Source organism: Onychostruthus taczanowskii, unplaced genomic scaffold, assembly GCF_017590055.1.
Source record: "Onychostruthus taczanowskii isolate IOZ18803 unplaced genomic scaffold, ASM1759005v1 scaffold21, whole genome shotgun sequence".
Lineage (NCBI taxonomy): Eukaryota > Metazoa > Chordata > Aves > Passeriformes > Passeridae > Onychostruthus > Onychostruthus taczanowskii.
In genome coordinates this window covers 1,941,179-1,965,984 of record NW_024499351.1, presented here as the reverse complement: position 1 = coordinate 1,965,984, position 24,806 = coordinate 1,941,179, and the positions used below count along the sequence as shown (strand labels likewise).

Sequence of the window (24,806 nt, the reverse complement as noted above, 5' to 3'; positions counted from 1 at the left end):
AGGCAAGAAGCTCTTCTCCAGCTGTTTGGGCAATAAGCAGATGTGCACAGAAATCTTGTTTCGTGCAGCTGTTAGTTGGTTCAGTGGGCTGCAGCACCAGCTTACAGGAAGGTAAGCAAGTTAAATGGAGGATGTTATTAAAGAGATATTTTCATGTTGTAATGCAGTGAAGGTAAGAAGCAAAATCAGCAGCCTGTTCTGCATGGAAGGGTTTTTTTTCTTGAGGCCTATAATGGCAAAGTTGCAGTGGCTTACAGCACCAGGACAACTAACCAACCCAACAGGAAGGAACAAGCATGACATAGCAGGGCTCAAATAAAGCAAAATTTTAGCCGAAATACTTGCTCAAAAAATCCAAATCCATTTTCTCTAATACCATTCTTAGTTAGAATGTAGAAGCAGATATACTTGGATTAAAAAAACAAAAGACAAAAAAAACCCCAAAAAAAAGCCCTCAAAACTCCACACCAAACCAAACCCCCACTTCAAACAACAAACTAGATCTAGAAAGTAGATCTTCCACAGTTTTGGAACAGCTAATGGCACTTGTTTGTGGAAAATAGCTGAAGTGCCCACAGGGAGGAATTCACTATTGAAAAAGTTGACTAGCAAATGTCGACTGAGCCGTATTTAGTCCTTTCCACACAAAAGCCATGTCAGGCAAAACAAGCGCAAGGGGAGGAGCAGGGACCATGAACTAGTACTGAGCAGAGGTACAGCCAGATGTATTTATTTTTTCCCAAGTATGCACAGTGATGAAACACAAATTTAGGGTTAAGGGTGGCCTTACTTTTTTTTTCCTATTAAAATCCTGTCTATCTGCATCTGTCCCTAAGATGACAAGTGTTTGACCCAGCCACTGAGGCAGATGCATCCAGAGCCAAACTGCACACAGTGGCTCCATCTAAGAAAAGCAAAGCCATTATCCTACCAGGAACAAGATGCCTGGGGAACATTCCTCCAGCCCAGCATGTGCAATGAGCTGGGGGAAGAAGCTGGTTGAGTTCTTTTCAAAAGCCAAATAAATGCACCGTGAGTGGGGGACCAGTTACTAATCCACCCCAGTCCTTCTAAACACAAAAGGTCAACGCCACATGCACTTTTTCTATCAGTTAAAATCAGGGATGCAGGTGAAATAGCACATGAAGTCACAATGCCAAGGAGGCTTTTCCTAAACAGGGCATCATTATATGGCTTCTAGGCTGATGGTCAATACAAGTTGAGGGCCCTCCCCATTTTGCAGTATGGAGGTTGAACTAGAAAAAGATTCCTCTCCAAGGATAAGGATTTTTTTTTCTTTTTAAAGAAAAGGATGGAGGGAGTGGAGTATCAGCTAAAGGATGGAGTATGACAGTAATCAGTAGACAATGTGTTATTTTGTCATGTCAGATTTCCTCAGCAAAAGCAGCTCATGATGGTTTTGTGATGGAAGTTAAGTTAGAGAAAAACTGACAGAACTGTGATTTCCCAAAGGAAACAAAGCAAACATAATCTACTTTGAAAAAAATCTGATTTTATTTTTGTATTGAAAAGACCTGTCAATTTAAATAGATGTTTATTTCCATTCATGGTCTCAACCAGTGTTGTGTGTTAACATTATTCAGAACTGTATAAAAAGCCATCTGTGTTACATTGGTTAACATCCTAGAACACTGGGGGAGGGGAGGGTTTGAAGCAGCTTAACATTAAAAATAGGATGTTCTCAAAAAACTTACAACTGATGCAGCATCTTCTATTCTAATTTTAAAGGAGCTAAAGCATTTTGCAAATACAATTCAAGTTATTTGGTCTTCAAAAAAACTTTAAAACCAGATTGCTTTCATAGCAGTATTGAAGCTGTCAGCTGAGAGAACACACACACAACACTCTTGTGTGTGCAAACGCATACATGGAGAACCACACTGAGCACAACTGGAACACCCCATTCAGTATTTGGATTACAAATGTGTTCCTCTGAATCCATGATCACAGTTAATTTAAAATGCTAGTTTCTTTTTTTAATATATACATGGTTTCCATGGAAACCCAAGATTCTGCACAATCAACTGACATTTATTACTCATGGTGCTGTGAAGTTCTCTAGTGAAGGGGCCGAATTCCAAAACCTTTACTCAAACATGCACATACCTCACTGAAGCCAGTGGACAGGGGAGAAGATGGTTTAGAAAAGGGGTTGCAGGGTCAAGGTCTAGATTTGAAAAACCACATGACAGATTGTCATTTAAAAAAAGTTTTTAAGTCATTCTTTGGTTTATTTCCATGATTCCCAACACTGTCTGAAAAGCCCAGAGACAGTCACATGAGAAATCATAGCTCTAAAGCAAGCCCACAGCATTTTTAAGTCTTGTGTATTAAATGTTTAGAAGACTACAGGAATTCAGAGTACCCCTTACATTCATGTCCCCAAAAATCTAGTAACTGCTTAAGTGCATGCACTGAGGCACGACCGGCATGCCTGTAAATTCGTATTGTTCAAGTTAAGAGTAAATATAGCTGCAAAAAACCCCACCCACCTATAATTAAATGGTCATTACTAGCAATGCTATAGTGACTGTCTTGTTATTAAAGAAATGCAGACATGGTTTCTGCCCCTTCGGCTCGCTCAGCCAAAGGAAGCGGTCTGCTCAATTTAGAAAGGAAGCACATTTTAGGAGTCCAAGGGAGTTTAATATTTCCATGTTTCTGGGGTCAATTATTAATGTAAAGATGTAGACAAATGGCAAGTATATGAAAGCATCTCTCATACATTCCAAGGTTTGGAAGTCAAGAGCAGATCTTGACTTCCTTATCCTTAAATGCTATGGTAGGCTTCAAAAACCAGTAAGAAGTAATATAATATTTCTACAGAAAGCAAAGGAGAACTAAGTCTAGCTAGCATTTGTATGCAAGCAGTTTTTGCTATGCTTAATGTAAGGCAGATTTTATTGCAACAATAGTTACCAGTCTGCTATAGGAAAAAAAACACTATACTCAAAGAAGGTGGCTGATAATTACTAGTGACAACTTCTATTTTTTAGAACAACACAGCTTTAATGTACTTTCTGGAAACAGCATTTTCATCACTGATTTTCACTTCCTTCCCCATCCCATGTTAAGTATCAAAAATCAAGACTGGATAAAATGAATTGTGGCTATTTACCAACCAATATCTTGTATTCCAATATTATTCTTAACTGGAACAAACAGAAGTCATTCTTTATAACCTACTGCCACTGGTTGTTTATAAATATCTGCTTGCTGCAATAAACATTGGTCATTGAAATATTCATTTGCAGTAACTACTTGGCACTAAGTTAATATACTTGTAAAGTTTAATGGAAGTGCTTCTGATGTACATACAAGCACTTAAAACATCAGACTTTTTAAAACTTAGTTCTGGGGCTTTAAATATTTATAGTTACAATTTTCACAAGCACTTCTGAAAGTATTAAATCTGTTCAATAAGTTCAGAGGCTCCTGTCTCAGCATATCTTAAGTTTCTTCAACAATTACAGAGTAGCTAATTTAACATTCTTGGTTCCTATGCTGAGACAACACAGTACCAAAATTTAGTTATAAAAAGAGGCTTTTTTGGTCAGGCTGACCCCCCCCCATCTGTCCCTTAACAAAAAAGAAACACAGCTCAAACCTGTCTCCTCTCTCCAGAAAAAAGACACCTAAGGCCACAAATGTACACTTGCCAGGACATCAGGTGTTTCTCTATTTGTGGCAACTGTACATTCCCACCTAGAGAAATACCGTCTGAAGGCCCCATCACCACCTTGAAGGATGAACCATCTCAGAAGCCAGTTTAGGCAGCAGTGCATATGAAACCACATTACATCAAAACAGTGTGTTAAAGTCATTCCAGCTACTTCAACTAGTTTTTAACAATGTTTAATCAAAATTCCTAGTTGCAGGAAAGAAAAGAAACCCCAAACTTAATGTAGAGAGAGGCATAAAGATGCAAAGATAACCACCACAATGATCCAATAGCAAAAACTCTTGTGTAAAGGTTTTCTTATGCTAAAAAAGGCACACAACCCTTTGTGAACTAGAGACAAAAGCTAGCAGGACTACAGCAATAAACCCAGAAGAAAAAGCCTACCAGAATTACCCAATTGCCTACTGGGAGGGAACAATGAAGTAGACAGGCTGCTCTTGCTCCGTTTTGTTTGCAGGGAAGTGGTCAAATTTAATAGTCAAATTTAGCCACATTAAGAAACATTTAACAAAAGCTACCCCAAGAAACTAGAACAAAACCTGACGTTTGGGTCAAAAGGCCACAGACAGGCCCTTCCAAAGCATGTAGCTGAGTGAGTTCAGAGATTGGCAATGAAAGAAAAAAGCTTTAGACATGTGATGGGAACAAGCTTTGGGATTTATCGAACAGTCACACCAAGCTTCTCCAGCACACGCACTCCCTTTTCTTGGTATTCTTGTCGGGTCATCCAGAAGTTGTCTTTGTCTTTCATGATGTCTGCTAGAACAGCACCCCCCAGAAACACCATGTGCTTCCGACGAGGAGGATCTTCGATTCGGATCTTAAATTTCTGAGAAGACGAAAAGAAATTGTTACTAGGATTCTTGAAACAAAGCCTTGCAAAATAAAATTGGGCTTTCCACCAGACAATGAAGTGGAAACTGTCTAGTGACAAAAATGCAACTAAAAAACTGAAGTGTTAGCACAGGGTGTGAGCTTCCAGCTTACACAACTGAAGTAGAATAATGACTCTGCATTGGAAGTCAGCTACTGATACTTGCCCAAGAACTGTATTTTCAACAAATACCCAGGATTCAGAATACTGACAGAAAATTAGAGACCCAATTTTTGCATTTCAGGAACACTATTAAAAGTGAAATAATTCCTAATCTTTGATGGCTGAAATTATCAGAAGTTACCAGATCACCAAATCACAAATATTTTAGAATTATACCAATTTACACAATCTAAACCAGCTTAACTGACTAATATTCCCTTAACTTCATCAGTGCTAAAGCTCTAACTTTAAGAGCTACAAAGAGAGTATGGAGCTATGACTGAAATACTGCCTCAGATGTAAAACATTCTGTACAATTGAGTCATTCCACAGAAGACCTTCAGAGAACACTGTATTAAGAACCAGGGAAGTTCAATTCAGTTCACCATTAGAAACCCCACTCAAAGGAATTTTCAGTACAACACACTGTTACCTCTGTAACGTGTGGCTGTTGCCTGCTTATCACAGTAACAAATGGAAAAGGGAAACTTACTCCACCTGAAAGTGTGTTAGAGCTCTAGCCTCTCTCACTTTTGAGTATTTCACTTGTAATATGAACCATAATTTTCACAGATTTAAAAAAAAAAAAATTTACTCAATGACAACTTGAAAGCACAGAAACGCCTTAGCTTTCTTTAACCAACATTACAATTTGTGTCCTGGTACTTATCAGCCTATTTTACCCAAGACTTCGGGAATTACCTGCTACTAGCAGGGTCTAGAAGGTAACTTCATGGCAAGTATGTACAAAGCAAAGGCAGGGTGCGAGGAAGGAGGGGCAGGCCGCGGGGAGCGCCACCCGCAGCCTCGGCCATTTCTGACCCCCTGGCTCCCTCTAGCGGGGACTCGGGGGAAGCCTCTGCGCCCCCCGGCTGCAGCAGCCACCCCAGACCCACCGAGAGTTTCTCCACGTCTCCTTTCAGAACTCGTTCCAGGTAGAGCTGTTTCAGTTCCCGCTCCAGTCGTGAAGGCAGCCCAGGGTACATGGTGGAGCCTCCAGACAGCACAATGTGCTTGTAGAATTCAGACCTGACCCAAAAAAAATAGTCTTTGTAGTGTTGCACAGTTTACTCTGTACCCGTAAAGGTACCTGTACAGACAGGGGAGTAAATACAAATCCAAAAAGCAGTCACTACACAAAGACAGACTCCACAATTTCAGCAGACTTGCTCACGCTCTCCCAGAAAGCAGAAATAAAAAAAAAAATTGTGCTTTCAAGATTTTATCTTTGCTCATTCTTCTGAAATAGTTTCCAGACAACTGGTTAAGCTCCAAAAGTTTAGCCTGACCCCCATTCCCAGCATACACCCTTCTCCCAGGAGCACACATTAGTGTCTAAAGCAAAAGTTGTTACTTTGAAGACAGCTCCTGCATCACCCCTGCACCCAGACCAAGGATTTTAAATGTTCTGCTCGTACCTGGTGTCAATGTCAGCAGCCTGGATGGTGTTGAACAGCAATTCAGCCACACCAACCCCTTCGACATTGATTAAGTGAGGCTGGAAGAGAGCTTCCGGTGCCTCAAACCGTTCTCCACCAACTTTGATAATCCTGCCATCTGGGAGCTAGGGAAGAAACAACACCATCGAAAAGACTACTTTTAGCCACTTGAATGCTAAAAAAAAGCAAGAGGAAATGACCTACATTGCTCCCAAATGTTTTAACACAGGAAATTGTTGATAATTGTCAGCATTGCAAGAAGTCATTCAGTAGTACTGAAAGAATATACAAATTCTTTAATCACTGCAATTCACTTGGAGACATCAGGGACCAGACACATCGATACTGAGCTACCAAGTATTTCCTTGCAATACCAATTCCTAATACCAATTTAAAAAATTATCTTACAGTAAGAATTGTGCTTTTCTGCAAATTTTTTCAACTGTGATCACAAAGTTTCCACTAAGAGCGAGTTCACCTTTCCTGACACCAGATATCAGTCTCATGTCTCACTGCTGCATGGATGAAGCTGAAACAATTTCATATGCCAGAGTAAGTCCACTTTCTCTACAAATTCCTGTACTACAATATTAATATTTCAAAGATCTAAAATGACAAAAGTGAATACAAACATTTACAGAAAATATGAAAAGAAAAAAGCCTGTAGAAGACTTTCCCAGAACCAATTAATTTAATTCTACAGGCTGAGAGGTGAGCTACTGCCAAGAAAAATTGTGAAAGCTAAATGCTACCTGAATTTAAACCTGGGAAGTTTAGGACAAGGAGAGCTGTCTTGAGACACTCACCGTGTAGGATTCAACTAGAACTGTGGTCTCTAGTGCCAGCTTCTGCTCCTGTTCAATGTTGTATCCCACGTAACACAACTTCTCCTTGATCATGCGAACCGTCTCAAAATCAGCAGAATGGTTGAAAGCATAACCTCGCAGCAAGAGGAGCTGGAGGGAGCACAGCAGGTTAGCAGGAAATGAGAGGAACAGTCCAGATCTCTCAGTAGAGGGGTAGTACATCTAGACACATATCTCAGTTCACCTCCCTTTTTTAGTGGCAAATTTAGGTATTAAGAGAAATCTGTCTCAGTGTATCCATTATCCCCAGAAAAGCAGCAGGGTTACTCCAAATGGGAAATTTTCTTCATCATTACGATTTTCAGCATAACCAGAACAAAGACAAATTAAAAGACTCCAAAATAATTCTTATCTTTAGAACTTCACTTCAGAACATTCCCGTATTCCATTTTAACCATAAGATTTGTCAGTGTTGGTTATATTAAAAATGCCCAAACAAATGAACTGTCTATCAAACATGCTCTCTTATTAAATAATCAGGGAAGAACCACTACACTATTTTCCACACTGCAAGAAAGTCTTTCTGAAACAGATGAGTAGAGCTGAGAGAATACAACTTAGCTTTCACTTTAGGTATTGAGAAAGCCAACTTTCAAGCTTTTCCTTCCCAAATATGGAATAAATTCCTACAAGATTGCCACTAAGAAAATGTGATGTCTCTGAATAACATCAATATCATCACATGTGATTTAGATGAGCAAACACAGTAAGAATAGACTGAAGTAACACAGAGAATACAGGAGTTCTTAATGTAATTAACATTAATAATAAAGGGAAAATACACAGTGGTTTCTTGCTGTCAAGGGATTTTGACTTGAACCAACATACCACAGGTACCACCTCAACCTTAAACCCTCTTCCCTCCCAGCTTACCTTAATGAGGTACCTAGTGATATCCCTCCCAGCGATATCTAACCGTCTCGTGAGGTGAGGGAGGGAGAAACCTTCATAAACTGGGCAGATGTGAGTCACCCCATCCCCAGAGTCCACCACAACACCAGTCAACAAACCTAGAAGAATGAGGGGAAGCACAACTTTTAGTGCACTTTCATAAACAGAGCAGAACAGCAGCAAGTTTAAGATATGTTTTTCACTGTAAACTGATACAACCTTTCTTCCCTCAGTCATCAGTAGATATTAAACTTCAGGTTTTCATAGTAACAAATGCTTTCGTATTTTTTTTTAAAAGTATTACTTTTACCTAGATGCTTAGAACTCTACTGCTCACAATTTTATGTGGCGTTTTGACATCTTAAATTACATTCTAATTAAAGGGAGTATCTATGCTCATTAAATGCTTATTGGGGCACAAATTCCTCCACAGATTCAATTGTGTAATCTTATATTAATTTCTGAAATATGAAGAAATCTAGAGATATTCAAGCCACAAGTTTACCTTGTGGAATTCTTAGGACTTGTTGATATTTATTGGTATACAAAAAACCAAATACTTTCGTAAGGTAGTAAATATTTGGACTACACAGCACATGCTTCATATTTCCTCACACAAGTGGCATTAGGTTGAATGACATCCACTTTCTTAGACTAAAAAAAAAAAAATCAACTCTCATGAAAAAAAGTTTACCACAAACTATTAAATTCTAAGCTATACAAAATAGATATCACAAACATGTAGAAACAGAAGTTTTTATACTTAGGAGGCAAAAATCAATGATGAAAGTTGATCAGAAAACAGTTTTATAGTTTCTCACAAGCTACCTAAAACAAGAAATCATATTTTAAGGACAGACCTTAGAAGTGTGGTGCACTGAAATGAGGCACATCTCTACATAACTTTAGCCACTACTTTAATCTTTGAAATAATATAAGTAAGTAGGATGTTTTAAAGTACTTTTTTTTTAATTTTCAAAAGCAAATGTTTGATTTATGTGCCCCTTGATTTTTACATCTTAGAAGGTCTTCAGCTTTGTTTTAGATGCTGGTACGTAGAAACACTGCAGACTGCTCTAAGTTGTCTCACATTCTTTTATTCACAAAATTGAGCACTACACAGTAAGGTACATGTACAATTACAGCAGAATTTAAGACTGTAGATGTCAGTTAATTAAATATTTGTAAGGAATCAAACCAAAGAAAACCAAGGGGAAAAAACCATAATAGCACAGATTGCAGCAAATAAAATTAATACTCAGGTTTTTAAAAGTGGTTTTGGTTCAAGTAAATAATGACTTGCATGGCAGAGCTACCCTTCCAGTACCCCATTGCTTTTGGTCCTGGGCAGAGGCACTACAGTGACACATCAATGGACATGGATATTTGTGTCTGCTATGTGACAGCTCAATACACCAAGTCACCAACAAACAGATGCAAGATATCATGGTATTAGAACTGATGTGCTTGAGTAACTTCTTAAAATCCTAGATGGACTGAAGTTGATGGTAGAATTTCCATTGAATTCAGTCAATCCATAATTTTCTGCTCAGGCCAAGGACCATTTCAATTTAGCTTATCTACAGCAAAAGACTCAACTTCCCCCCCACCGCCCAAAATAGTGCAAAAGTCACATGATCACCTTCTTGAAATTACTCTCTTACTCATGGTAAAGTTTCTCCTTTTTCAGAAAACTTGAATTCAGTCAATCCATAATTTTCTGCTCAGGCCAAGGACCATTTCAATTTAGCTTATCTACAGCAAAAGACTCAACTTCCCCCCCCCGCCCAAAATAGTGCAAAAGTCACATGATCACCTTCTTGAAATTACTCTCTTACTCATGGTAAGAAGTTTTTCCTTTTTCAGAAAATCCAAAGTAAGCCATTAAGACTTGATGCCAAAGGCAAAATAACTGCACTCTGAAAGATTAAGAGTTTTGAGGAACCAGGTTTTTGCATTTATCCATTAAAATAACACCAACAGCGGTACCTAACAATAGTTCCTCAAAACAAAAAGCAAGCTGTCAGTCAGAACTGCGCTTCCTCTTAGAAAACAGCATGGAATTAAGCTCAAGACACAGTGATGCCATGCCATACTTTGGCTCAGCAACACATCTGGAAACGAAAGAAATTTTAGGTTAATTTTGCCTACCTTGAGCATACAGCGTAAGAACAGCCTGGATGGCTACATACACCCCAGAAAACTGGTACGTCTCAAACATAACCTGTAAGATCAAGGCAAAAATCAGCTTCCAAAACACGCCAAATACCTCAAAGAAATTTCACTGGTGTTTGAAAACTGTATTTCTAGAATTTTGCATTTTTACTATTCAAAAACATTTCCCAAGAATTTTCATCACACAGATTCCACAGGAACATTAAAAACCTATGTGCTTTGGGACAGTAAGAAGTACATTCAGTTCTGTATCTTACCTGTTCACACCAGACAAGCCAGGTGAAATATTCCACATCCATTAAGCAACAAAAGGAAATACAAGAAACCCACACATCAATTTTTGCAGTTTTACACAAATTTTCACTTTTCCAAAGTGCTTAATGAGTGGGAGGCAGTGCTTGTAGACCAGCCAAGCAGTTCATTACTGAAGTGTGACTTGGGAATAAAATGTTTGTTTAACGTGTATGCTTTAAAACAAAGTTCAGGCATTTTTCATTCTTCATAATAAGCCATACAGACTTTGTACAACTGTACACTATGTCAAATAAAGACCAGACTGTTTCATATCTTAATCTAGAATGAGCCCAGTATCACAGTTTGCTCTCTGGATTTGGACCACCTTCTTCCCTTCTTTAAAGGGCAACCAATGACAAACTTTTAAATTTAGTGTAAAATCCACTACAGAGAGAAGACTGCAGGTTTGCAGATTTCATACTGAGACAGGAAAAGTAACGCCTTGTCTTGTACACTAGGTTTCTCTAATCACTGAACTAGTTTCAGTTAAGAAGCAAGATAAGATTAAAGGATGTAGAGTTTATAGTATCTTGTGTTCTTCCTAAACATAAGAAAAGGCCAAGTAAACAAATCATGCTGTACAGCAGTTTTTCCCCTCAATAAGCTTTACCAGGAAAAATGGGTGAACTCTGATTATTCCAACACATACAGAAGCTTTACTTTTGCTACCCTGCAGCCTTCAGAACCCTTCTGCAACTTCTAGGATTAAAAACTGATTGAATCCTAAGTGCTCCCACAGCTCAAGTAAAAGATATCTAAATATTATTGAAGAAAAAAGCTGATGCCTGACAATTTTAGAATTTTGAACTATTTAAAGAACCTCCTCCGTTAGAACAGTGTGAAAAGGAAGAGAAAGTGAACAGTTGAAAGGGCAGCAACTCAAAATAGATCCCCTTTGAGTAGTCATTGTCTAAACCCAACACTATTCCAATGGATATTTTCAAACAACCCAAGTGCTTATTAGATCAAAAAATAATGTACGAAAAATCTAACTTATCACCTTCATACAATAAAATAAATATTCAAATGGCACTAGTTACTGCCTGCACACGTACCAAACCCTAAAGGTTTCTACAAAACCTTTATAAGCCTTGGGGGAGTTGTCATTCTTTCTTTCAAGAAAAAAGAAATGCATTCTCCTCTGCATTACTATTTGACATGGAAAAGTGACAATTTTAGAATTCTGAACTATTTAAAGAACCTCCTCCGATAGAACAGTGTGAAAAGGAAGAGAAAGTGAACAGTTGAAAGGGCAGCAACTCAAAATAGATCCCCTTTGAGTAGTCATTGTCTAAACCCAACACTATTCCAATGGATATTTTCAAACAACCCAAGTGCTTATTAGATCAAAAAATAATGTACGAAAAATCTAACTTATCACCTTCATACAATAAAATAAATATTCAAATGGCACTAGTTACTGCCTGCACACGTACCAAACCCTAAAGGTTTCTACAAAACCTTTATAAGCCTTGGGGGAGTTGTCATTCTTTCTTTCAAGAAAAAAGAAATGCGTTCTCCTCTGCATTACTTTGTTTGACATGGAAAATGCCTTGACACAGGGCATGTATGTTAACAAAACTTGAGATATAAATACTGAGCAATATGCTTCCCTGAAGAGATTCTTCTTCACATAACAACAGATTTTGATTACCTACAAAGTGATGTTCTAACTGGGTACAGAAAAAATTAAAAACTGGGAAAAAATATAAGGAATCCTCTGTTGTTTTAGATGGAAGTGACTGTGCTCGAGCATCTCTGCAGTTTCTTGATTTGCCACTACAGTCTGCCTGCTTCTGAGGGTGTTACACAATGAGAGTGCAGCAGACAAAGACAAACAGTAAACACTCCATTAAGCTGAGGAGCAACCCGGGTCTTTTACGTGCTATGAAAGGAGAAGCACTTTTTAAACATTTATTTTACAATATAGCTGACATGTGAAGACTTACTGCCTTACTACTGCAGGTGGGCCTGACAAAGTGATCAGATGAGGAGAGAGAATTACTGGAAACAGAATGAAGGACAGCATATATAATTATCTATCATCTTTATATGGTCCAGATGAGTAAGCTTTTCTTCTAAAAATGCTACTGCACTGTATCTCAAAATGCAGAGACATTATTATATTTACTGCAGGCTTTAGGAAGTACCTTCATTCAGTCCCCTGCCTCATACTGGGCTCGCCTTCCTGGAAAGGAGGAGGCCACGTCAAAAATGGAAGGAGTGTAAATATATTGCTGTTAAACTAAATATTCCAAGTTCTCATAACATAGTGTTCTATTAAAAACATTAGTCGAAACAATGAGCTTCTGTGTAATTCAAATTTAAATTTACAAACATGGATTCTAGTTCTCACTAAGCTTCTGCATCATGATCTTTAAATGTTATTCTTGCATCTTGCAAGATTAAGTATCTGTGGTCTCTGGGGTAGTGTTAAAAAGGCAAATGGAGCAATGCAAATATTCTATCAGAATTCAGAGGCCATACTAGACTCCTGAATTTTTGGTATAAAATTACTTGGCACAAGAATAACTAAAATCTATCCTTTTGTATTTACCAGGAAAACAGAAACAAGAACACTATTGTTGACAATTGAAAAGGAAAGAAGCCTGGACAGGAAATAGCCATTCCTGCTACGTGGAGGCCACCCAGAATAACCTGCTCTGCCTATCACACCACAGCTGGCTCATATACATGATATTACTACATATACATGATATTACTAGTGATGCTTTACCTGATACTTAGGTCCTAGGACCTTTCTGTCCACAACTGCTAAAAAAAAAAAATTTAGATTGCACAGACTGACTTATTTTTCACTTAAGTTTTCCCAACTTTGCTAGATTTCATTTGCTCCCTGGTCACTGAAAGGATTAGTGCAAATGTATTCACTGCCAAGTTGCAGAAAGCAGTACTGTAGCTGTGACACCAAAATTATTTCAAAGGAAAGGTGCTGATAAATGTAAATTCTTAACAGACTAAGGAATGATTTTGGGGAAATATATATATACAAGCTTTGATATTCAAACTTATATGAATTGAAAATACCTATGATGCTTACGAGGAAAAACTTCAACAAAACAGAAAACTAAATATCCTGTTCTCATCAAACATTACTCCTCTTCAAACCTGAGTCTTCATCACAGGTAGAGGAGCTAAACAATATATATCTGACAACCTACATTGAATACAAGGTTCAGCTGGAGCTTAGATCACCCAGGGCAGCACTCTGAGATTGAGGATGCAAGAACCAGGCTTTCCTTCTTAGAAGGCTTTCATTGATAATCCCTTGCACTAATTAAAGATTAGTGCATTGGTTGTCATCACACCTTCATCTCAACTACCTCCAACAACACTACTCCATCTGGTAAGCATCATCTAGCTCCAATCTCCTCTGCATTACTGGCTTATACAAGTCCAAGTCATTTAAAGTAATTAACATTCATCCAACAGCTAGTAATCAACATATCTTGGGAATGTGAAGACAGACATGTATTTCCAATTCTGTGTTTTAATGCTGCTATTAATGCTTGAGACAAGAAGCCTGCTTACAGCTTGTGAATGAGATCAGCTGGTTTGAATTTAAGCACAGTAGCATTCATGCCTATGGCTGAGAACGAGTTTTGGTTAGAGAACAGAACTGCTTTGCTTCAGACAGTCACTGTGTGTTGCTGGAACATGGAATCTCTTAGCAGTGCTCCAATGACTGCACATCAGCTCCTACTAGACACACATACCTCCACAATCTTCTCCCTATTTTTAGTCGGATTCATGGGAGGCTCTGTGAGTAGTATTTTACAATTTTTTGTGTCAATATTAAGTTTTTCTGGTCCAAACGTGTAATCCCAAAGGTGCTTCATATCATCCCAGTTTCGAACTATGCCATTCTCCATCGGATAATTCACTTCCAGCATTGATCGCAATTCACTGGCTTCATCACCAACCATCAGATCCTGTAAAATTTTAATACAAAAACATGTCAGTGTTTACAAAGTTTTCTAAATACCAAACTCCTCAAGAATGACAGTGAACTGCTTCAGACTGTGTCCAATGTGTTCTTAAACAATGCCCACATTTTTTAATCACTTGTAGGTACTTAGGAGAGAAGTAGAATATATTTCATGTAGTATTTAAATTTGGCTCTTACCCATCCCACAGCTTTTCCAAAATAAACATTATTAATTTGATTTTTTCAATTAACCGTAAAGAAACCAATAAACCCTGTCAGAGCTAGAGACTACAAAGACTTTTTAAGATGTTTCTCCACTGACACCTTCAAAATTATTTTACCAAATACTAATTTCTAAGAGCCGAGATGCAAAACAGCACATAAGGGTAGTAGGTGGGATTGGCAGAATATTTTTCCATGCATGTTGCAAATTTCTGTGCACAATACCAAAAAAGGAATAATGAGTGGTGAATAAGCATACCGAACAGGAGCAAAAGCAAATAAGAGATTATAAATTCCACACCAGACATTAAAAGAAACAATGGTTTACATATTGCCTGTGTCAATAGGGTGTGAAGAGAAGAGACACATCTGAATATAAAATATAACCTTGTCTGTTTCTTGCCAGAAGTCCCAAGCCAGAAACCCCAGTAATGCATTCTTGCACAAACACAACCAACTAATGCAATTTGTATAGTCATTTCACACTGATTAAGCAATCTGTTTATTAACGTTAGTTATGCAAACATTGCACATTCAAATTAGTAGCATCACATCTTCTCCTTTCCCACGTATTTCCCACAGGAAGTATGCACAGTAACATCTTATCTTTGCTCCTCATTATATCCCGTACTTTTCTAAAGAAGCCTGAACTGACTCACTTGTACTTAGGCTCTAAGAACATATTTCTAGGTACTATTAGCTCTGTTTCTATAATAATATTAATTGGGAAAAAAGAAACAAAAAAAAAAAACAAAAAAAAAAAACACCACAAAAAGAAGACAAGCCAGCTGCTTCATCCAAACATATGCCACGACAGTTTGCAGTTGCTGTGGCACAGTGGAAGTGAGGGTTACTCAACCTACTATTCAATGCCAGGGAACAAAAAGATGCAAAAGAAAAAATCTGGCATGGGGTTTATATGCCTATTTTAGAAGTAATCTAAGCAGTTGCTGTTGACTACATAAAAAGGAAGTTAATTGAAAATAGTTTAAGTGAAACCATTCCTCTTTCACCCCCTCTCCCTGACAAGGTGTTTTATTTGTTTTCCCTTGCACAGCAGATCACGCTTCAGCTCTTGACTGTACAGAAGACAGAAGTCAAGACTCCAACACTTTCAATCCAAAGCACTCTGGTGAAACCATACCATGAGAACTCCACCATGTAGCCACATTACTCATGAGAATTTAAGACAACACAAACTCCACCAGTTAGAAGAATCAGAAGCCTTTTTTGTGCACTGCTCTTTGAGGCTCCAAGCTGCCCAACAGGACACAGCCCAGGAAACGCCGCTATTCAAAGGTGCAAAGTGAAAGTTGCACAAAACTTTCACATCCTTTTAAAACAAAGCTAAAGGGCAGAACAATTGTTCTCTCTCAAGAACATCAGCACTAGCACACTAACAAACACGTACACTTGGCAGTTGAAGAGGAAGAAGGACAACACAACCAAATTTGCAGAGAGGAATCAGTATTGTGGCATCCAGTATTTCCACCACTTCAGCACTCAGTAGTATCTGTCTAACTGAAATCTGAACATTTCTTCAAACTCTTGGTTTGTTATGTTAAATAGAGCAATTTCTACTGTTAAAGATGTTCATGTTCATCTTTCAATGTTATTCTTGCACCTTGTAAAACTACAGGTTACGTAGCATTTAAAAGCAACACATAAAATATTCTCATTAATTAGTTGCCAGTAAACCAAAGCAATGAACAATGTTCAAAATAAGTATGTATTCAAATGTAAAATGTAAGACAAGACAAAACAATGAATAGCATTTAAAAAAACATAACAGCTACTAGGTCTCATCAAGCAAAAATGGTAAACAAAAAGCACAGGGGCACCTCACTTACCATCATTTTGTTATTCTACTTCAACAGGTCAAGAAAGGTGAAGAAAAGGTAGAAGCAAGAAAGTCAGAAAAGGCCTAAATGAAATTCTCAAATTATTTTAAGTACACAGTAGAATTAGGCTGAAAAGAGATGCATGTACAGCAGGAAATGATCTGAGTTAGTTTAGTTAGGGCCAAACTAACATTATCAGGACATCAGATTAAACGGTCTCTTTAAAGGAAGCTATTGCTACATGTCAGCGGCAAGTCACGTTTAGGCTTCCTAGACTGCAAGCAAGATCAGTGTATCTGCCTATCCCTCACAAATAGGATTCTGTGTATAAATATTCTGCAACAGTGGAGTTTTACCCTGGGCTAGGTGTATATCTGAACTAGACAAGACTCTACACAGGACAATTGACCATAACTAGCTTTGACAATTATTAAATTTAAATTTTATTTTAAAAATCCACTTAATATATCCAAGAACTGAAAACTACTCCTTAGTACTGACTTATTAATACCCCCAAACCTGCTGCAGACTAGTAAGGCAGGAAAAGCGAATAGTAACATCTATGCTTCTGGATTTAGCTGCAATTTTAAGCAAAATAATCCCAGTAATAACTGCATCCCTGAATAGGAAAAAAAGCTATATCCCTGCAGCTAGCTGAAATGAGAATCCATAAGGAAAATGTGGTCAAAGCAACTTGAAATTGTTAACTCAATGGATGATAACGACTGTTTTGATCAGCTTCCAGGCTCTTTTCACAGGGTTTCTGAATTCCACAGGAGCGCAGTTTTCCTGAATAGTTTTGAAAAGTAAACTGATAATCTCCTTGCCAGCTTCCTTTATTCAGTTTTGAACTTATCCCAGAAGAACTCACAGCATATCCTAGAATTAAATTTTGGCATAAAACTCATCTGCTAGAATACATTTTTTTTAGGAAATCTGCAAGACTCTCATGAAGAAAAACAGCACTCACATTTATCAAGTCTTTCTACTGTATTATCCTACAGGGATACCCAAAGTGCCTGTGGCAGAGATTTCTTCTCTTGATACACTGCCTCCTTAAGAAAGGGTGACAAGTGTTATAGGCAAATGATATAAAACTACTAGAAAATCTAGACACAGTTTATAGTCTTTGAAATACACCCACATGATCCGTGCTCAAGCAAAAGACCAGCAATGCATGCAAGATGTTAAATTAACAGGTTCTTTTGTTGATCTCATAGCAATTACCAACTTCTACATCCTATCTTTTCACTGCACCCCTGTTACCTGTAACAATATTAAATTATCAGATCATCAGAGGATACCAAAGCTGATGGAACAGGCTGTATTGAATCAGCTAGAAAGAAACATGACTTCAACAGTAAGATTTCATGCAAGAAAATTTTGGGAGGAGTTTAGACTCAAATCAATGCATAATTTAATAAAACTTTACCAGGACCTCCTTTAAGGAGACTCCTCACATTAAGTTCAAGAAGATACCCAAAGAAATACCTCTTCACAAATCTTATTAGAGAAAGGATTGTTTTTCTGTCTCCTTACAAAAAATCCTCTTTACTGTGAAAGGGAAAGATCTCTATCCTCTAAAACAAATTGTCCTAGCTGATACAAGGTAAAGCATTATTGAGATAGTAACGAGACAAACCCACAATCACATTTTGGGAAGCTCTAGCATCTTTCAGCCTTTTGACTTCCTTGTATGGCCTTCTGCTGATACTACAACCATTTCACAGGCAGAAGCAGAAACCCAACAACTCAAGTTCTCCTTGTCAGCTACAGGGTTCTGAAAATAAAGAACAAGACTAGATTGATTTTTTTTTCCTCTCCCTGAACTGCTGCTCAGAACAAGTAAGGAAAGCAAAACTGAAATCCTCTACATGTGTGGTCCTACTTAACCTTCACTGGCCTAAGTGGGCACTTCTACAGCTCTGCATTGCCTCCTGCTTCTCCCTCACTCTCCAACTGGAGTTTACAACATGGTCTAGTAAGGCAGTCATTATTTTACCTGACCAAGAAATCCCTCTTTTTCAGCTGGATCAGCTCACTAAAGCAGCTCACAACACGCCTGCACAAGCAGCATGACCAGCACAAGGTGAGAATTGTGTGGCTAGAAGCAAGAAGGGAGGATGTGACCACAGCAGGACCAAGATATTACTGAAGCCTATATAGCAGAAGTAACTAATAATATTTGAAGTGTTACTCTCTAATTACAAAATAAGTGAAAAATTATAGCTCCCTGGACTTCAGAAAATTAATTCTCCAACAGTGGTTCTCCCCCCATGTCTTGGAATAATGCCCCAAGACAAAGCAGCCTGAACACCTATGTCCATCAACAGCAAAAGGAAAACAAAAACCATAGAAACAATGAAACGCAAACACAGTCAAGGTTAAACATCTCATACAAGATCACAGATGATCAGCTCTGAGTAGAAAGCAAATCATACAGAAAAACCTGGAAGCTCCAGCAGTTCTTCAGCACTGTCTCAAAATCCCACACGACAGCTTGGTGACAGTCAGTCACTTCTGTCTGATTTCTGCCTTCTGATCTTGACACCATTTGCATTATTGGCATTTGAAGCCCCTTTCTGCCCAGAACCACTCAAGCCCTACCTGCTGCCTCCTCAGGTGTACTATCTGAAGGCCTCCAGTGCTTTAGATTACCCTCTTCTTAACTTTGTAGTTTGTGACAGGCTAAAATCCAATACAGAAATGAATCAAGAGATACTGAAACAGCATAAAAGGGAGTTAAGGAAAAAACATTTCCAAACATTACACACATCAAAAGCTGCCCTAAATGTTTTTATCTGTCAGAAAGAAATAACAATCAAAAAATTTACCTTGATTTCAATGTTTCCTACTTTAGCAGTTGATCTTATAATGGGTCTGCCAACCAAAGCTGGGAAAATGTGCTCAGGAAAATTCGAGCCTGCATAGCCACATTTCACAAACTGAAAAGGAAAAAATAATTTTATTAGAATATGCATTACTTTCATTTGCAAACAGAAACCTGGTTTGGAATAAAAAATTACAAGTCCAAATTTAAGAGCATGTGCCCCACTGGAAACCAATTTAATTTATACTTTCAAATCAATTTTACACATTTTAGATGATGGTTAGGTTTTTAAAACTGAGTAAAGTATTTTCAGGAATGTTTTCTGCATCAAGACTATCAGATTTCTGAGAAGCAGTTTAAAATGAATAGGCACACTGCAAGGTGGAAAAGAGTCTAGTGTCTGAATTTGGGTTTCCTGCCACTCTATTAAGAAAGTCCTCCAGCAACCTGAAATCTGTAATTTTGTAATGGATCACCTTATAATGAGTACCCAATGAAACCTAATTAAATCACCTCTCCAATTAGAGCACATGGTAGCATAATGAATTACACACCAGAAAAAGCCCCAAAAGCTTGTGAATTCAAGTTTCATACTCTTGTAAAAAGTGCTCAAATGTGAACTAGCAATTCAGATGGATTTCTCAGAGTTTTGTAATTTTGAGACTTTTCTATAGGGATAAAGTCTGCTGCAAGCACTTCTACAACCAACAGCACAACCAAAACCTTAGATGATGGCAGTTCACACCAAACAGGACACTCTGAAAGAGTGTTTATTTCCCAAATATATAGAAAAGGAAGCTTTATATCACTGGGTTCCAAAACGGTATACACACTAACAATGACAATTTACTGAACAATAAAAAAATATACAGTCACTAGAGGAAGTTCAGTTGTAAAAAAAATGTGAACTTTAAATGTGCCAGCAAGAAGTTCAGTTCATGGGGATCAGCAAGTTGTGCTCTTCAGCTATCCTAGTTTGATAGGGTACTTTCACATATCATACTCTACTGTTCCACCTGCAGCCCATACAGAGAAGACTCCTCTTTTATTCTGAGGCACGGTTTGCATATTGAGCTATATTAACATGCCAGAACAAAAACATTTTCATCTGCAAAATCACCCAAGCATTGAGGTGCAGCAGCAGTAACCCAGCACTCTGGGAGCCCTCGGGTTGGAAGGAACCTCAGGAACTGTCTCATCCAACGCTGGGCTCAAACCAGTCACCGCTGAATTGTGAGCAGCTTGCTCAGAGCTTGGACCAGCTGGCTGCTGGGAACCTCCAAGAACAGGCAATTCACAGACTCCTTGGGATCCTGTCCCAAAATGTAATTATCCACTGCAGGTTGTATTAAAAGCCATCTGCTAGAATTTTCCAAATATTCGCCGAGTTTTCTGAAGTAAGGTCTGAAGACTGCCACTGGAACAATTATCCCAGCAAAGAGTACAGCTAATTGCAGCTCAGAGGAATTCTGTCATTACACTAACGGTAACATGAAAAGTCACTTGTGCTGTTGCTCGTAATTATTCACCTTACTGCAGTAAAAAAGGGTACCTGTTGTGGAAAGAAATTTAGAGAGCCGGTTACAGGCAAAACCAACAGATATTTTAATTAAAGCTGGGGTAACAGAGGGGAGAAAGGATTTTTAATTTGTTTTTTTGTGACCCTAGTTTCTTTCACTCCTTCAGTGCTTGCCCTCCAAAGGCAGAGCTGTTTGGAATACCTGAAGAATGACACTGCGTACACAACTCATTTCACTCGTTCTACTTCAAACCCAGAATACTCTGCAAGGGCAGTATTTATCAATTCTTTTGGTTACACTAAGGCCAGATCTAATCTGTGATTTCAAGAATGCAGTGCTGCTACGAGAAAGCAAAGAGCAGCCACAAGCACTTCTGGATTGCATACCTGAATACACCACTATATCAGAAGAAAACAGCATAAGGAATATCTAAATAAATCTTTACAACTTAAAACTCCTGGAACACCCTCTCAAGAAGCTCCACTACTCAAATTTTTAAATCCCCATTATTTATATAGCAACCCTGATGTATGCAAGCAAAACAAGTACTGCACAAAAATCAGCATCTCTTGGCCAACCTTTAAAACACCTCTCAGAATCACATACAACTATACTGACCTAAAAACTGCTGACCTACAAAACCACAAAAATTCTTACTATTTGATATGAATAATAACTTCCAGCCTCTTTTTGCATTAAGATCTTGATGCATCTTCCCAGGATATCAACAAATTCTAGGTTTTAAAAACAGACTGTCATTTCTCCAACCAGCCTAAAACACAATGAAAACCAGATTTAATTGATGAAAACTACAATGAGGGAGAATAAGCTTTTGGACATTGACAGTCTGTTTCCCACCTCTTTCTGGCCAGAAGAGAGAGCCTTAAAAATTACATTTTACAAAGTTTGATAGACTCTGCCATAGACAGAAAAGACAATTTTAACTTGCCTTCAAATTTGAAATTTCTCCTTCCAGTCTACATAAAAATATGGGAAAAATAAGAACAAGTGAGCCTTCTTCGTCAGATTCCCTATCAGTGGGGACATCCCCACTGTAGTACTCTCCCTGACACTATCCTGGATATTCAGCTGGTTCAGTAGGTTTGTGATCACCTAGCATTGCCTAGCACGGCTGAAGAAACAGGCTTGGTAAAACCACCAACAGGAAAATGCACAGATCTGTATAATAACAGACTGTGGATTCTTAGATTTTTTTGAAGGGGCACAGGGAACATAAGATATCTTTCCCTCCTGTCCCTAACAGAAAATCCTTCAAAATCTTCAAGTAAACATTATGAACTGCAGTAATCTGGAACAGCTTCTCTTTTCTAAGGCCCAACATTAAACGCTCACTGTTCTGCCACTCTCAGTTTGAAACTCTCTAATTTAAGTACAGTGCACTCGTTTCTCTTCCACCTCTTGCCATGCACAACCCCTCAAACCAATTATTGAACAATTTCAGTACAATACTCATGTTTCCAACAATAACACAAGCACTCCATGAATTTACCCATTTCTGCAAGAACTTCATCATCATTTGTTTTTGCACACATTTGCTATACTTTCAGAATGTTCTAAGAACAGCTATTTAGCCTGCCTGTGTGCAAAGCCATGTATGTAACAATTTTTACCATATATAGTTTCTTCTCCATTTCACTGTGGTTTATACCGAGTCTTTCACTTCCTACTGAGTCATCAAACACTAAGAACTTGCATGTATAAGTGTTCTTTCAAACTAGAAGAATGAGGAAGCTTGCAAACAGGTCACGTGACTGGCTTTAAAATGAATACTAATATTCTCATCAGATCTCCGTGCTTGATCCTTTCCACTGATGCAACTCGCAAACAAAAACCCTAAATACAGCTACAGCAATTTTACAGGCCAATAAGTAACTTTCTGTTTGGCCTCCAACAATAGAACATCCACCTCTAACACTCCAGACCTTCGAGGTGCCATTGCCTGCCTCCCACACCACATGCTGCAAGAACTTCCTTCGAGTCACTCACCTCTTCCTCAAACACAGGCTGCTGCCTGATAGATCAGAAGTCCTACTGCTGCCCAACAAGAACAGTAAATTTCAAAGACAAGCCTAACGTTAAAAATTCACCTGATTTTTCCAAAGATATCCTCCATTTCTTATCTATAAGTTTTCTGACACCTGGAAAGAGATTTAATTTCAATCAAGCTTTCAAGTGTGAGATATCAGAAATAACACTAAAATAAGACATCTCTTGTCACATTGCCAAAATATTATTATCAAAATACTGGTTTGACAATATAGAACTACTTGATATCTCAACATGCAACTGAGACTCCAAAGTTGTACTGAATGGAAATTTTGTCCAGCTTAGTTATCCCAATCCTTGTTTAATTATCCCAAATCAATGTGAACATTTTGAGTTGATGGATTTCACAATTACTTCTGACACTCTGCTCTCCCACCCAGGAGCTCTGTGGCTTCCAGACACACATTGTTCTGCCCAAAGGCCGAGCACAACCCAAAACCACACAAGCTGAAGTGACACAGGCCCCTCCTCTTGCACCATGAAGGCACCTTCCACTCTTGTGGTTATTTATATCCTGCTGGTCCAACTCACCAAGGGAAAAACTGTATGGATCCAAGATATCTCTGGAATTCACAGCACACACAGATGCCCAGGTTGTAAAGAAATGTGTGTGGCCCACCCAGCTTGGGAAACCTGATTGGAAAAATCACTTTTATCCCGTGTCACATCTGAGACCAGGCAAGGCATAACACTGCTGTCACCACCAATGCACTAAACATTTTACAACTCAGTGATTATTGCCATATAAAGGACCACACCGACGGATGAGGCTCAGAATTTTTATTTATTTTTTTTTAAATCTGGGCCTCCCAATAGGAATATTAAAGAAAAAAGAACAACAAAAAGAAAACTCAAACCAAAACCAAGCAAACCATAAAGCAACTTCCATATCCCTTTGTAAGAAGAAAATGCTATCTCTTCTTCTTTCCTTTTTCTAAATGATAGTGCAAAAAGTGCCCAAAGGCTCTGAACTCTAGCCCTATTAAAGATAATTTTTGCTATATGAGGGTTAACGAAGACATCAAAACTGTCAAATCCCTGAACTACCAAATACGATGTTCTTCTTCCTGAACCATTATAACAATTTCAGATGCTAACTGAAAAACCCTTTAATTTAGGATGCTGAATCTCTAATAAAATAATCCTTTCTCTCAAATATTCTTTCCTAGGTTTATTAAAATAAAAAAGGTTTATTAAAATATTAAAAAAAATCCTATATTTATATATCCATATTAAAAAAAAACCCTTGGATTTTTTTTGCCATTCAAGAGATCTTAATGCACCATCAGTTAAGGTAACTCTCCACATAATATTGCTTTACTAGGGGAAACACTAGACTGCTAAAAAAAATTACCAAGGGGAAATATCCACCGATAGCATCTGATCTCTTCCTACTTTAAAATGGTATCTTTTTCACTTCCTGCCAAGGTGCCTCACAGCCTGACAAAAGGATGGATTTCCAGCGGGTGCCTGCACGCTTACAGAGGCCAGAGAAGATGGAAAGGATGGGGAGAAAACCTTTCATTAAAAAAATGCCAATTCGGAGGTACGTGGCAAATCGGAGAGGTATTAAGGAAAGGATGATGCTCTATTTTGAATAGCAGCTGCCAAAAAAAAAAAAAAAATCAAACAAAAACCCCACAAATATTTCTCTAAACGAATAATCCTGCAGACACAGGACACATCCTGATTGCTCAATGCATTATGCGCTCATTCACAATTTTTAAAAATCGGTATTTTTATCTAAACGCGCGTTGCTACAGGGAGACCCGCTCAGGTCACGTAGAGAAATGAGGATATTGACGGTGAAACGGGAAGGCCGAGGGGCTGGGGGCGGGCACGGCAGACCCGGCACGGCAGACCCGCGGCGGTGGCCCCGGTTCGGGAGCACGGGGACACCCGGCCGAGGGCCGCCAGCCCCCCCGCCCATTCATTCCGCGGGCCGCGGGAGCGCCGGGATGGCGGCCGGGCCC

General features: G+C 38.5%; 1 protein-coding gene across 3 annotated transcripts in view; it reads right to left on the bottom strand.

Annotated features, from left to right (window-relative positions):
- Window positions 1-1,493: 1,493 nt before the first annotated feature.
- The window catches only part of ACTR2 (actin related protein 2), a 23,581-nt gene continuing 268 nt past the window's right edge, over window positions 1,494-24,806 (bottom strand). The window contains exons 2-10 of one of the 3 annotated variants that reach the window (XM_041404218.1): window positions 19,251-19,361; window positions 16,426-16,440; window positions 14,142-14,357; window positions 10,087-10,159; window positions 7,918-8,054; window positions 6,985-7,134; window positions 6,158-6,303; window positions 5,636-5,768; window positions 1,494-4,532 (exon numbers count right to left, since the gene is read on the bottom strand). In XM_041404218.1, coding sequence (XP_041260152.1) covers window positions 4,362-4,532; window positions 5,636-5,768; window positions 6,158-6,303; window positions 6,985-7,134; window positions 7,918-8,054; window positions 10,087-10,159; window positions 14,142-14,357; window positions 16,426-16,440; window positions 19,251-19,361 — 1,152 coding nt within the window. In that variant the 3' untranslated portion in view covers window positions 1,494-4,361. Of the gene's footprint in view, window positions 4,533-5,635; window positions 5,769-6,157; window positions 6,304-6,984; window positions 7,135-7,917; window positions 8,055-10,086; window positions 10,160-14,141; window positions 14,358-16,425; window positions 16,500-19,250; window positions 19,362-24,806 lie in introns of those variants that run through there. The other 2 variants (XM_041404221.1, XM_041404219.1) reach the window with 2 other exon arrangements.